We start from the raw sequence: 16,508 nt of genomic DNA on the forward strand, positions 1-16,508 counted from the left end.
TGATAGATCCTACAAACATTTAAAATTGTGTCGACCTACGGTTCGAACGTTATTGCGTTACAAACATACATACACACAAAAAATGTATTTTCGCCTCAAGCTGATCGGTGGACATTTAACTATTCATTTTCATTATGAAACTTCGTCGGGATAAGTTGGGATCACAAATTCCCGTTAAGACGATTTCTTAAAAACAATTAACCGATTTATGACTCATGCCGAATCGAAAATTCTAAAATCGATAGCTCTCAGTTCTTAGAATCGATAAAATACCGTTTGCAAATATCAAAATCATTGGTTGTTTCCATTTCGATTTAGCTAAATGTTCCTTTTTGCATACGCTGAGTAGTTTGAATATGGGATTCGTTACACTGTTATGTAAAAGACCTTTTACATTCTTACAAAAACTATAGAACTCTCTATATTAACTCCAAATAAAACTAAGTAATTAAAACTAAACATAATATTAATTTATTAAATCTCTAAAAACTCTGTATATTGATAAAATTTAACACTTGACGAATTTAGCCGAGTCAGTGCCGTGTGGTTCCCGACAATTTTTAATAAAACTACATCCTATATTTTTCCTTTTGTTGTCATAGCCCGGTTGGCTTTGCTTACCCCATACATAAAAAAAACCCCTTAATAGAATTGTTTATTTATATAGGGTTACAGAAATTAGATTACCTACTCCATATTTTCACTCACCACTGCACTAAACACCAGCTGTTTTATTCGAGAACGTTGAAAATGTATAGAGAGAGAAGATAACACAAAAATCTCCTTTTTTCAAGTCGGTTAAGAATATAAACTTATCAACGTTCACGAATAAGATCCTAGACAGTGTATATCAACTTCTATGTTGGTGTAGTAGCGCAGAAACGATATAGTGTCTACCAACTGCTTCTCTCAAATCGTAAAAGTCAATTATGGGAAAGACTAATAAACATGGGATTCCTCTGTAGGCGACGGACTAGCAACCTGTCACTATTTGTATCTCAATACCATCAAAGCCATACAACTATACCTTAAAGCTTTTTTGAGACTGTTGGCTCTATATTTTACTTTATAACTATGTTAGAGAGTGCCGAGTGGTTTCTGGCACCAATACAAAAAAGAATAGGACCACTCCATCTCTTTCCCATGGATGTCGTAAAAGGCGACTAAGGGATAGGCTTACAAACTTGGGATTCTTTTTTAGGCGATGTGCTAGCAACCTGTCACTATTTGAATCTCAACTCTATCATTAAGCTAAATAGCTTAACGTGGCAATTCAGTCTTTTCAAGACTGCTACCCCTACAGGCTCTGTCTACCCCGCAAGGGATATAGACGTGACCATATGTATATATGTATGTTGGAGATAAAGACGTGTTCATATGTATGTGAAGTGTATATTTATTGTAAAAGGCACTCAATACCTATCAGATCTACAACAGTAGTCATCTTGGCACTGAGTAACTGTGGGTTGCCACTGCCTCTCCTAAGGGCACAGTTTGGAAGATTGCAACCCAAATTAATATCAGGTCTACACGCCAAACGTTTCCTAGAGCGATCCCAATTTTACATTTCATTTTTTTGAGTTTATTTTTATTAGGTATCAAAGAATTTATGATATTACAGAATGTGATCCATTTGATACACACAAACATACAATTACTAGGTGTGTCTTTATCCCTTACGGAGTAGACAGAGCCAATAGTCTCGCAAAGATTAAAAGGTCCCGTTTAGCTGTATGGCTTCATGACATAATTAAGATTAAAATTGTGACAGGTTGCTAGCCCATCGCCTAAATAAGAATACCAAGTTTATTAAATAGCCTATCTCTTAGTCGCCTTTTACATTTATGGGAAAGAGATGGAGTGGTCCTAGTCTAAAGTGCAGGGAACCACACGGATCACTATTGGTTTACCACAGGAGATGGATTATCGGTAAAAGATTTCTTATTCGTTAACGAGAGGTACCAGGTTGAAATCACAAATTTAAAAACGAGTCACATCAACATCATTCATCATCAACATCTTAACACTGAATTGAAATTTATAAAAAGGGTTCTTTTAGGAGAAGGTCTAGCAAGCTATTACTATTTCTAAATTTCCAATTCAATATTAGAGTGGCCTTAAACTCATGTAACTTTTGCCTCTGTCTTCCCCGTATTGGATAATAACGTGACAATTACATGTTTATCTAGCCTAGCGTACACGTAGTACGTTATCATTTGCGTAATAATCTCAGAAGTTTCAGTGACTGTGATAAGATACAAAATAATCATATCACTGACTAAATAGTACATACATACATATAATCACGTCTATATCCCTTGCGGGGTAGACAGAGCTAACAGTCTTGTAATGACTGATAGGCCACTTTCAGCTGTTTGGATTTAAGATAGAATTGAGATTCAAATAGTAACGGGTTGCTAGCCCGTCGCCTAAAAGAAGAATCCCAAGTTTATAAGCCTACCCCTTAGTCGCCTTTTACGACATCCATGAGAGAGTGATGGACTAAATAGTAAAATAATTTAACGGAAGCGCTTACAGATATTAATGTTGCAAACCTCTGTATAAAACTTTTAACATCCCAAATTATATGATCAATTTGCGAAAGCCTTATGTCGATGACATAGCAGATAAAATGCAGGAGAGTGGCCTATGCTGGTATGACCATGTCTTGCGGAGAACGGTAGACTACTTGGGGAACAGATGCCTGGACATGACGCTTCTGCCTGGCCCAGGTAGAAGGGGTATGCCGAAAAGATTTTGGCTGGCCGTCGCAAAAGATGATGTGCGAGCCAAAGGACCGAAATCCGAGGAATCCAAAACCAGACCTTAGTCTGGTTCGTTCCTGACTTTTCTCTCTCTTTAAGTAGAGAGAGAATCCGAATCCCGGGCCCCGAAACACTTCTGTGGAGAGTGCAACCGGGAATACCTACGTAGAAATTAGTGTTTATGATGAATTCATACAAGTTGAATTTAGCAACTTCTTAAATCTTCTCAACTTTGGGAACATTTCATCAAAAATCAACTAAATACATATCGAGATACGAGTACAATATTCTATGAAATTAATCTTAGAAATTAGTGTTTATGATGTATTCATACAAGTTGAATTTAGCAACTTCTTAAATCTTCTCAACTTTGGGAACGTTTCATCTAAAATCAACTATATACATATCGAGATACAAGTACAATATTCTATGAAATTAATCTTAGAAATTAGTGTTTATGATGAATTCATACAAGTTGCATTTAGCAACTGTCAACTTTGGGAACGTTAAATCGAAAACCAAATACATACTTATCCAGATACAATATTCTATGAAATTAATCTTTGTAAGCGTCTATTATTTTGATTTGCCACTCATATAATCTTTAGAAACGTCAAGCCAGGATGTCGTTCCCCATTTACCCGGACCCGGAGGACACGAGGATAGTCAGACATTTGTACCCCAGGTGGACTATCTGGGGAAGACAAGCCAGGTGGTGCTCTTGCATATTATCTAGCATGTCTGGTTCCTTACGCCATCTCTCCACGTCTCCATTCTCCGATCATAATGCCTAAAATAAATTAGGAACTTCCAAGGTAGAAGTTAATTAGCTTAATAACAGCTTATGTGTACCACCTTCGACCTATGTTGCTTACCGTCGGGCAGGTTGAATGTCAACGTTTACTATTTATAGATAAAAATAAAAGCTGGTCCATTCAATCCAAGGTCCATTTGATGGGAGTTGCTACATGTAGTCTTATTCGAGTCTTGGTCATAGGTTGGCCTAAAGCTCCTCCCTAAGAAGGACGCAACCATAATAGCAAATGATGTGATAATAGATCGTGATTAACACGGCCAAAACAACCAAATATTATAGACGTGGTAACTTGCCAAACTACATAATTACGCATAAACGGCACAATACAAAAAGGAAACAGCATGAAGAATATCTCGCCAGCGGGTAGCACTTTAATGAATTTATAATTCCCAGCAACAATTAGAGCTGCGTAGCCGCAGGTACAAATTTAAATGTTAAATCTCCTGCCGTTGTCTGGCCCGGCCCACTGGTCGGTGGCAAGGCTGTTTTTGCTGGATTATTAATTGGTTTCTGCTTAGAATTAGAAGGCTATATTATCTATTTCATATGTTACGCCATGATTCCTTACGGGCTTCATAGACTACGCAGTCAAAACACCAAAGACTTTAGCTGCATGCTAGTTTGATAGTAAAGAAATATGTATGAAGTATGTGCAATCTTCATCTCTTCTGGCTTACGTTGTAAATGTCAGTCAAGGGAGACTTATGTTATAGGATAGTTTAAGATCTTCAACTCAATCTCACTTTCTTTAGACGATTGCCTCTATCTGCCCCGTTAGAGATGTATTTGTTAAACAAGTATGTAAAGTAAAAGTCAAGTATTTATCTTACGATCCTTCCTTATGGTGTTGGGCTAGCAACCTGTTACTATGTGAATCCCAATTCCATCATTAAGCCATATATAGCTGAACGGGGCCTTTTGGTCTTTTCGAGACTGTTCAGTCTGTCTTCCCCGCTAAGGCTATAGACGTAATTAGACATATTAAAAGAGATAATTGACCCATATTTCCGAGGCAGCCTAAATAATGACTCTCCCGTTCTGCAGTCGGGTAAGAACAGGCTAACCAAAAGCATTCCAGCGGGACCTAGCCGGTGGCTGCAACCGTCGCTAAATATTAAGGCTACCGGTCTCCAATCATCCAATACAGGGGTGCTATCTTCAGATTTTACAACTCGCACGAAAAAGGTAAGAAAAAATATAATTTAATAAGGTAACATCATTTACTCTGATTTTAAATGGAAACTAAAGGAATGGTTCTATTATACTATATAAAGCTTATTTTGATTGCAATATAAAATACTTACTGTATCGACTTAATTATAAATAATGATTATACATCGGTATGGAAAATTCATATATTTTTTTAATTTCCTTTATTTATTGATCAATTCATGTACGCAGAAGACATCAGGAATTATAAACAAATGTACATAGGTTCTGCTTACTTCTAAAGAAATCTCTGCCAGAAGACCCAAAAAAGGAGACTAACATACTTTTTGGTTAGATACTTTTTGCCTAAAAATTACGCAAATTATAACCGGTAGGTGCTAGCCACCTGCTTCCATATTGACAAACTTATTTGACAAATACAATACTACTCAAACTCATCTCATGCCAGTCTCATTTATTTTCAAAGACGCAGAATCCAACAATAGCCCCCAAGCTGCAGGACCAAAAAATCATAATGAGTATAAGGCACGGCGCATGCGTGCGGCTCGGCTTCTCCCATTACGCGGACATTTGCATGCCTCCCATTTAATTTAGTCGTCTTCCGGCCCTGGGGCCGTCCCGCGCGCCGGCACGCAAGATAACGTGGTAAGGTTGTGTGCATATTGTATCTGTGATTGGTCTTTTCTTACTTACGTTCTCCATTCTCATAATCATAATCATTAATTCTTCGAATATAGTTACAATATAGGTCTGTACAGACATGAGAGTGAACGATGTTAGGATTATAAGTTAAGAGTACAATAGAAGTATCAAGGTGTCAGGACATCTTAAATATAAAAGAATGTGTAGGAGTGAGTGCATCGTAAGCTCGTTCTTGGAATAGAGGATGAGTTATTTAGAAATAATAGGACTCTCTTAGAAGCACCCTTTTATGACTACTAAGAAAATCTTTAAGAGATCCAACAGTAGCCAATAATATATAAGTTAGTTATATAGATATTACTTATATAACGTCTACTATACATATAAATGTTTGAATATCCGAGAGGGTTAATATGCAAAACTGTTATATAAATTTAAGACTTTGTTGTGCTCATATTACGCAAATAAAAATTATAATTTGAATTTTGAGAAATTGCTCTCTAAGTGAGAAAGCAAACGCGATAGAAGTGCATCCTTCTATCATACAGTAAAGATAACTGAAAGATTTATTTGTTTTGTTTATTTAAAACTTTATTGCACAAAAAATGTACAAAAGGCGGACTTAATGCCTTTGTTTGATATTCTCTACCAGTCAACCAGCTGACCAAACAGAAAAACTTAGTTGATGGTGCGGTATGGTGCGATAAAGTGGACAAGGTTGGTAGAGCTATGGGTTTTTAGATAGGTTCCTTATTGCTGAGCACTAGGTCACTTGTTTAACCTAACGATCAGGAATATATTGTGTAATTCAGATAGACTGGTAAGGAAATCTGCACATTCAAGCAACAGGATGCATCATGATCCAATACGAGATGGATTCCTCTTTAAAGGTTGGATGTCAGAAATAGTTTCGTATAATTTTGTTTTATCTTATCCAGAATCATGGTCAAAGTCATTCCTCGGTCTCCTCTCATGCCTCTCAGGTCATAACTGAAAATCAGCGTATTGCTCTATAGCAATAAATTCGTTGAGTTGTGACCTTTTTGTATTGCTGCAACCCACACCCTAATTAATTTGTATTCCATATGTTCATTGTAAATTGTGTGTAGCAAATCAAATAAATGAATTATCTATCTATCTATCTATCTATCTCTCCAGAGAGGTGAGGCAACTACCAAGACTGACGCCAGGAAGATGACATTTATCTAACTTTAAACCCACATTACAACTTAAAACAACAGTGTGTATATATCTTTATACCGGTGTTGTAACAAGTAATGGTTTTGGTACAACAGTTGGTAAGCAATCTGTAATGATATTTAATTATGGTCGAATTTCGTTGCCACTGTGTAAAATCTTGTTTTACATTTCTCGTTTCGGCTGTGCGTTGGTCGATCAGTTTATTTTTTTTAAATAACAGTGCGTTTTTGATTGCTATAGCTGTTAGCTTCAAAGCCTGTCAACAATAACAAATATTCGGAGGTCTTCAGAATTCAAAATTTGGGCGACCATTCGGCGATAATATAAAGTCAGCTGCTAGCTAGAAGATACAAAGAGTTATGATAAATTTCTATGGGACATGGATACCGTGCCGTGTGGTTCTCGGCGCCAATATAAAAAAGAATGGGATCCTCCATCTCTTTCCCACGGATGTCGTAAAAGGCGACTAAGGGATAGGCTTATAAACTTAGGATTCTTCTTTTAGGTGATGTTCTAGCAACCTGTCACTATTCTGTCATGAAGCCAAACAGCTGACCAATGCCTTTCAGTCTTGCCTTGTTGGCTCTGTCTACCCCGCAAGGGATATAGACGTGACTATATATGTATGTATGTATGTTTATACAACAGTCTGGGTCAGTAGGAAAATTAAAAAAAAAAACAAACTATCAAAGACCGTGCCGACTGTCGAACCAATCACTCGTAATCTGGTCCAGTCAGATGACACACGGTACAATGCTTATTTTGTTTTATATCGGGTGACATATCTCCCTAGCTACGAAGTGATGCTTGATTGAAAATAAAACTGGTTAAGCGTGGGCGGGCCTCGTGTCACGAGGGTTCCGTATCGATAGAGTTAGATTGAGTTTGCATACGCTTGTAAAGCCTATATCGAAGTTCCTTAATATTCATCAGCTACATATAGTCACTATTATTATCTTTTCTTCACTATTCCTATCCCTTGAGGGTAGACAAAGCCAACGGTTTTGAAAAGACCGAAAAGCCAAGTTCTGATTTACGGCCTGTACTTAAATAATTAAAAAAGAATAGTTGATGTTGGTTATAACTTTCTGGATTAAATAAATTTTCATTCATTGCATCACTGAACTTGTACTATTTGATGTTTACTTTTATTATTAATACATATGTATACATTACATTTTTAATTACTTCATTCGTAATTCAGCAAAGCGGTTCCTTGCTGTAGTGGGATGTTCGGTAAAGGTAGCCCATGTTTTTAAAAGTTTTCGATATAATTCGTCACAAAAAAAGTGTTTTGTAATGGAGCTTTAAAGGTTTTGCGTAATGGATATGGATAAAAATAATACTTATTCTAAAAATAAAAAAAAAATAAAGCGTATTACTCATAAGCGTTTTATTATTTTGTCAAATTCGAAATATTCTCATTACTAACTCTTTTAATAATTAGTGGCCAGCATCACATAAAAATATTTTTATAAAAATAAAACCTTATAAAGGAACCCCAAAATTATAATTCATCGGATTAAAATAAAGACGCCGCGGCCCTAAAGGTGACACTTTGTTATTGATCACTATGGCATTTGTCTCTTTCTTATTTTTTTTATTTAACATCAAGTTTTTAAATACGATATTTGTACACATGTATCATTACGTCTTTATCCCTTACGGACTTGACAGAGCCAAAAATCCCTCAAAGGATGAAAAGGTCACGTTCAGCTGTACGGCTTAAAGATGAAATTGAGATTCAAATAGTTGCTGGGCCATCGCCTAAAAGAAGATTCCCAAGTTTATTAGACTACTTAGTCGAATATTACGACATCCATGGGGAAAATATGCAATGGTCCTAATATAAAATGGCGGGTGCCACACATTTCATGTCATTGCTCTTAAATAATAACAAGGCGTTTTCTATGGTTGGTCGCGATGGTTTAGCAACCTATGTCAGCCTCAATTCCATCATTTAGCCTATTAACATGGCCTACGATGTTTTCTAGACTGTTGGCTCTGTCTACCCTGCAAGGGATACAGATGTGGCTGTATGTTCGTATATAGACAAAAAGTTAAAAAGTTCTGGGTGAAGTACAAGTATTTGTTTCTGGTTTTCTTGTTTAAATCTCAATTTGTCTGTCAGTGTTAAAATACAATACAATACAAATTATCTTTATTGCCCATAAAAATTACATATTTAGTAGAAACATACATTACGAATATGGTATATGATACATTTGAAAAACAAGCCTCGAACTACTCAATCTGTGTACCTAATCATCTGTCCCGTATATATTTATTTTTATTTAACTTTGGAGCTATTACCATGCCCACGTATTTTTTTATGTCAAAGCAATAGTACGTGATTTTCTCGCCTTTTTAAATCTGAACAAATACAAACCAACGAACAAAATCCATAAACAAATCTCCACAGCCAATAGCGTTCCTTTTTTGTCGTTCGAAATTCAAACAGCGCGATAAAAAGCCGCGCAAACAATAGAGTCGTGTGTTCCGGTAAGGCACGACCATACGGGGCCGGCCGCTCGAGGCCACGCCCAAAATGAGACCCCGCCTTGCGTTCTGCCGTTCGAATTTTGAATGTTTTTTTTATTGATTTATTTTTAAATATATTTACGTATGTAGTAGCTTGTTCCAGTTTTGAATATTTATTTTGATGTACTACAAGCTTATTTGCAATAATAATTAGTTTTAAATTAGAACTTCTTATTTATTTTAAATCTATTTATTCCAATTTTAAATAGGTATTTCAATTTTTTTGCAAGTCATATTCAGTAGTTAAATCTAATTAGCAAGCATCCATTGCGCGTTTCTATCTGCGTAGGCAAAATAAAAGTTTGTTTAAAATGAAAGAGAAAGAACTTTTAGGTACCTATATCAGTATGTATTTAAATAATATTGATAGGTAATTTTTCTATTAGTTGCACCGGTCGAAAATATTGATGTTTTAAAACAAAAAAGGTGACAGAAAAATGTATGTAAATGTACAGACGCATTAAAATAACATACATTTTAAATAACTTTACTGTGATTGCTGCTTGATACTCTTACGGTGAGAAAAATTAAAATTATCGTGAGGAAATCTCCCTGAACATACTTAACGATTGTTTTGTCTTTCCTCTAAATATGTGCCCTTAGTCGGCCTGTACAACCGGAGGAAACAGATGAAGTAATTGTAAAGTGTAAGTTGTGCTCTTTCGTACACTAACAAAAGACATCAACGCGCACGAAAGTACTATTAGGTTCAAAGTTATACCTACAAGAAACTTAAAGCCCACATTTAAATGACTTCATACATTCCGTGATTAAATAAAATATTTCGTCATAATTATAATTTAAACTCATTCACGTTACAATTCCGAACAATTTTTTGTATCTTTGTTTTAATATTTTTATATTAATGAATTTAAGCAGCCCCTGCCTAAAAGTGACAGATTCAAATAGTGACAGGTTGCTAGCCCGACGACTAAAAGAAGAATCCCAAGCCTATCCTTTAGTCGCCTTAACTATATCCAGAGCAAAGAGATGGAGTGGTCCTATTCTTTTTTTATATTGGTATTAATTAACTACGAATTACTTACTTCAAAAACTTTGTTTTTTTTTTTTTTGGTAAATCGTTTTTTACCCCATGCCATAGACAATACAATTTACTTTTTAAAATAGCTTCTTCAAGTATTTATATGACATCAGTACATTCAAAGTCCTATCGACGTAAAGTTTATACGATACTCGTGTGGGATTATGGTACGGCAGGTGCATACAGGTCGACGACATTTTCAACTTTATCCTAAGCTTAATTTTCAACCTTAGAACTTAAAAATTAAGGCTCTATTTCAAACACAAAAGTTGGCTTCTCCAGAATAATTTGTTTATACAATTTTGATACTTAAAATAAGATTTTTAGAGTAGTTTTTTATTTGTGCTAGCTCTTTTTCAGTTTCAAAGGTTTAATAACTAGTGTAAGAAAAAAAAATCGTGTGCCGTGTGGCTCCCGATATTTTCAATATACGATCATTCCAGCTCTTTCTCGTGAATATTGTAAGAGGTGACTAAGCTAATAAGATAGATGGATAACTAGGTACTCAAGGCAATGTGCACTTTAAACCAATGTAACAATTATGATCTAAGTTTTTTTTTTCTTAAAATTCTATCTTAAAGCCAAATAACTGAACGTGGTCTTTTCAAGACTGTTGGCTCTGTCTACCCCGCAAGGGATATAGACTTGATTGTATGTATGTATGATTTTTTTATTTTGCCTGTTATCAGTGTCGGGGGAGTAAGGGAGGTCAGATAAGAATCGCTTCGTGTGACTTCTGCATCATTGTCTTGGGTTCTAGAGAAGACGCAATCAGGACAATCTCTAGAAAGGTCATTATCCTCCTGAGAATAATCCCGGTTGGGTCCCCTCTTCAAAGAAGAGCCTTGCTCACATAACACACGTGCGAGGCTGTTTTTTTCTTGTGCGAAAACTAACGCCGTTTCGTTTTTTATTATGACGTGAAACGGGACAGCGATAGTTTTCGCGCGATAAAAACGGCGTCGCGCGTTCCATGCTACAGGAGTCGTGACCACGATTCTGGATTGGGTAAGACAGGATATACACAAAGCGACTCCCGTCTGACCTCCGTAACCTTTGTAATTGACTTATCCATATTAGACAATCGTCGACGTCAAAACTCCAACGTACTTGTACTCCAACCAAGAACTTCATCTTGCTTTATTTTTTTTTTGTGGTAATGAAGATGAAAAGCTTCTTGATAGAAAAATGAAGGGAATATTTCGAAATGTCTTAAAGGGAATATTTTTTATTACCCTTGCTGAGATAGATAGAGGTCTGAACTTGATAGAATACTTAAATATGGCTGTCACTCACTTCGAATTTAAAAAATATTGGGGAAATCATTGTAAATTTCTGTCTTATTAAATTTATTTTTTTATAAGTATTATTGGTTTTGAACGGTTGCCAGCCTTAGCCTAAAAGATAAAAAAAGAATCTAAAAATTAACTAAGTCACCTTAAATCTATATCTATATAATATATACCTACAATTATCCGTCGATCAAAAAAATATATTTTAATTTTAGTAGCACATATGTATGTATATGAATGAACACCTGGATAATATGAACTTTACCATTATGTCATGTTTAGCCTTTTTTCGTGCTTATGTATAGTAAAAATATGGTCAATCAATAGTGACATATTGCTTTCAGAGAAAATAATCTTTACCGAGCCCCTTGATCGACTTCAACATGACGGCTTATCAAGTCATGATTAAAAACTCATTGAACACGAATAACGAGATGTCACCCTGATCATATAATCCAAAATCTCAGCTCTGTCCATATCAAATATACCTTAAAGTGACAGCTGACATTTTTATAACGTCACTAGCATCCGCTCACGTGTAAATGTAGCCTATTCGTATTAGCTATTTTTTGTTTGTTTAATTTTTCCCAAAAGCGTTCAGTAGTTTTTGCATGAAGAGTACTTAGCATTCCTACAAATTTTCGCATTGACAATAGTAGTATAATTATTAGATAGGTAAGTGTTCATTTTGTCAAGAAACATAGATAGTAATCTCCTTAATAATCTCAAAAAGACGTTTAAAAACAGAACGCAGAAAAACTATCTATCAGAATTTGCCACCTGCCAGTCGTGTGGAATTTGAAAAAGCTAACGATTAAAAAAGGTCAGGTGCGCGCGCGCACCTCGCCGCGATCCAAGTCGCTCTGACGGGCGGCGCGCGAGTAGACAGGTGCCGCCTTTGGAGGGGAGCACCTTAAGACACCTTACAATCTTACCACTACAGCCTGACCACCTTTATTTCAACGCAGCAAAGTGTAATATCTGATGAGTGATAAACTTGGCAGTAGGGCTTTACTCCTCTCCTTTTTATCGAACAAAAAATGAACTGTAAACGCGATCACGGCCGCTACTAAGGTCAATGTTAAGCTTCCTTCAGTGCTGGTTCGGTGAAGAGCGCGCGCGCATCCTTCGCATCACCGCGCCGATATAGTTCGGTGAACGAACTTGCGAGACCGGTGATAGTGATTAATCCGCTCTGACATTTTTTTGAACGATCGATCATTCGATGCGACATAGTCGATAATCGATACGACGATTTTTAAGTAATTTTTAGCTTATTAACTGTGATGGACGAGGGAGAATATTGATTTTTTTTATTTGGTGAACTGTGATTGGAAAATGGAGACTTTAGTGTTGATCCCTCAGGACCTTAGTTTGGCCTTGAGGCCTGGTGGGGCCAGGGGGCGGGAGGCCTCGGTAAGCGTGTGGACCTCCAATGAGCTGCAAAGGGGTACACTTCTGTACCCTTTCCAGGGTACAATTCGGATTGATAAGCTCCATGTGTATTCTCACGTGCCTGACCATGACGTAAGTACTGTGTTCCCATTAAAATGTATGGTAATATTGTATTACGTCAATATTAATAATTGATAAATGACATTAAAAAAATAGACAATTTAAATCACTGTTCAAACTAAATGTTTACTTCATACTACTTCTTTAAAAAATAAATAAACAAATAGTTTTTTGAACACCAGTCGGACATGATTTCAGTTGGTGTTTGAAGGTATTATCGATGATTTTCTTTACCATTTTACGGTAAATATTATTAAATGAAATCACATAAAATTTTATAACTGTTGTAGGTTACCAATTATAACTTTAAAAAAAATTAAGACAAAGTACCTATTTTTCTTTCAGTTAATTTGCATAATGCACAACTACATACAATAACAAAGTTTTATTGTTTGAAACTATATTTATAAATATCTACAACATAACTTACAAATGACTTTATATAGAAACACATATAGTGTATAAACTAATCATTATATGTTTTTCTTTAATGATTTTCTAAATTAATAATATCAATTTGCATATAAATTTATGTTGGTACAAACCAATGTTTTTTGTCACAAAAATGCGAGCAATAAAAACTTGTCACTTGTTGATATCCTTGTAATTGACATTTGAAGCAACATATCATGCTGTAGGTGTTGGCAAAGTATTTGTATAAGTTAATAATATGAGTAAAATATTCAATTTAATCTTATATATAAAATTCTCGTATCACAATGTTTGTCTCCGTACAACTCCGAAACGGCTTTACCGATTTTAACTAAATTTTGCATGCATATTCAGTAGGTCTGAAAATCGGCTAACATCTATTTTTCATACCCCTAAGTGTTAAGGGTTGTCAACACTTAATTTTTTTTAACTACAAATTACTTAAAAAATATTTATATGGCAAAACAACGTTTGCCGGGACAGCTAGTATAAATATATAATTATACTACATAACTTTCATGTTGTAGGTGATGGGCTAGCAACCTGTCACTATTTAAATCTCATTTCCATCATAAAGCCTTACAGTCTTTTCAAGACTGTGGACTCTGTTTATTGCCAAGGGTGATATAATAATATGTGACTATATACATATGTAAACATTCATGATTAGAGGGCAAGGACGAAAAATAAGAAGTTAATTTAAAATAGCATTAAATATATATAAATAATCAACATTTTTATTATTTTAACTTATTTTATAAATACAAAATAAGTTACATACATACCATCACGCCTGTTTCCTATTGGGGTAGGCAGGGACTATGAAATTCCACTTGCTACGATCCTAACAGACCTCTCCCGCTTCCTCTACACTCATTACTATTTAAAAAAAAAGTTAAAATAATAAATATGAGTTTTTAAGTTTAAACTAAATTTACTTAATTATACTGTAATTTGTATTGTAAATAAAGTGAAAAAAAAAACTTTAAAATCTGTTCATGCATAGTTAAGAACAATGAAAAAGACTGAATAACTTTTATTCCTTGGGATTTGCGGTAATCTTAGTCTGAGTGTACGTCGTTTTTCGTAAAAAGGGAGTAAAAGTTAGAATATAATTTGTTGAATATTTAGGTATAAAAGAATGTAACAAACCCAGTGTCAATTAAAGCTTGCAAGACTTCTAAAGTTTATAAAGCGCGCGTGTCAAAACTGTCGCAAAATTTTAGGTACCTACTCGTTTCATATGTATTATTATAAAAAATAAATTTAATATCCAATTTTACTCACCAAAATATTTTAAATTGAAATATAAATTTAATTATAGAAATTTAAAGGAGTCATGAAATTCGTTCTGCGGAACTGCGCCGCTAGATTTAATTAATTTTCACTCGAACTATTGCTCAATCCAGTCACGATCGTGAATTAATAACTAATAAAATATTATAAGAAACTGTAATAAAATTAAATTTATTACTACTTACACGGAAAAAATACAAACTTAAAATATATTAAGTAAATTTTTATTAATTTTTTGTCATTTGAGTATACGTTTTAATTTAAGGTGCCATTTTCTAATACAGCGAATAATTTTAGAAAATGTTTTGTTTTATTTGAAATTAGAACTAAATACTCCTATATCATGAATCCAAGACCCAACAATGTATGTTCGTAGATTCCTAATTTAAACAGCTTCTTGTTCTTTTTTTTAGTATCATTGAAAAAAAAAGCTTCTCTTTCTTCTTTTAAATTTTTAACCCGATCTCATTAGATAGAGAAAAATCTTCTCTTGCAAATGAGGTTCTTATTACGAGAAGTACTTAGTTAATTTAACGTATTTACCTGTACTTACAGTCATGCAACACTAGGAAGTTTAAGGCTGCAATCGGTTGTGGTAACCGCTATACTTATTACAGAAAGAATTAATTAGTAGAGTACGCCATTCCCGCGGGAATTTCAGGAAAACGCCTCTTAGTACACTACTAGAGCATGGAACTTACATGCTACATTTATTTACTGAATTAGGTAGTAAGTGTACAAACATACACACAATCACGTCTTTATCCCTTGCGGAGTAGACAGAGCCAACAATCTTGAAAGGACAGACAGGCCACGTTCAACTGTTTTGCTTAATGATAGAATTGAGATTAAAATAGTGACAAGATGTTAGCCCATCGCCAATAAGAAGAATCCCAAGCTTATAAGTCTATTGCTTAGTCATCTGTTACTCCTTTATAGGAAATAGATGGAGTGGTCCTATTCTTTTTTTCTATTAGTGCTGGTAACCACACGGCAATTAGTAAGTAGTCTACCTGTATCACAACATCAACATATTAAAGGAAATTTATTAAACAGTTTTACATTTAGGTTGATTTTTAAATAGATTGAAACTTGTAAAGTTGTATGAAGTGACTATTAGCTCTGTTCACCTCGTAAAGGAATAAAGACGTGTGTATGGCAGACAATTATTTGATTTAAATCGCTAGTTAAGGTGACCGGTAGCAATCCCAAGGTTCTATTATAACTGTAACAACTTGACCACTCGGAGTGGGCTTGACCACAAAATACTATTTGCATTCGATTCTAGTACGCACGTGCCCAGTGGGCTATTACGTTTGTAGTTCTCGAAGTGATCACGATAATGATATGGGAGTCCAGTTTTACCTTAAATCGACGAATTTACATTGTCTCGATGATTGTATGATGTAAGAGAGGGATGTACGTAGTACACGTGGCGAGTAGAAGGATTTAACCTCTGCCTATGTCTATGATATGTATTTCTTTCTCCCATCTTTGCTTGTGCTTAGATGCACCTAACGCCTCTTTGCTTATTTTTTTTTTGGAAATTGCGAAAAAATTAAGTATTTGGAAGATATAAAAGCACAAATTGGACCATTTCATATATTTTTCCCGCGGATGAAAGGCGACCAAGGGATAGCCTTATAAGCTTGGGATTCCTCTTGTAGGCGATGTCACTATTTAAATCTCAATTCTATCAATAAAAGCCATACAGCTGAACGTGGCCGTACTGAATTAGTCCTTTCAAGACTGTTAGCTCTGTCTACCCTGCAAGGGATATAGATGTGACTGTATGT

General features: G+C 35.1%; 1 protein-coding gene across 1 annotated transcript in view; it reads left to right on the forward strand.

The window, feature by feature from the left end:
• Nucleotides 1-12,807: 12,807 nt before the first annotated feature.
• The window catches only part of LOC106130871 (zinc finger protein 177), a 68,094-nt gene continuing 64,393 nt past the window's right edge, over nt 12,808-16,508 (forward strand). The window contains exon 1 of the mRNA XM_013329805.2: nt 12,808-12,996. Within this exon, the coding sequence (XP_013185259.1) occupies nt 12,808-12,996 (189 nt within the window). The remainder of the gene's footprint in view (nt 12,997-16,508) is intronic.

This window comes from Amyelois transitella, chromosome 14 (assembly GCF_032362555.1).
Source record: "Amyelois transitella isolate CPQ chromosome 14, ilAmyTran1.1, whole genome shotgun sequence".
In the NCBI taxonomy this organism is placed as follows: Eukaryota; Metazoa; Arthropoda; class Insecta; order Lepidoptera; family Pyralidae; genus Amyelois; species Amyelois transitella.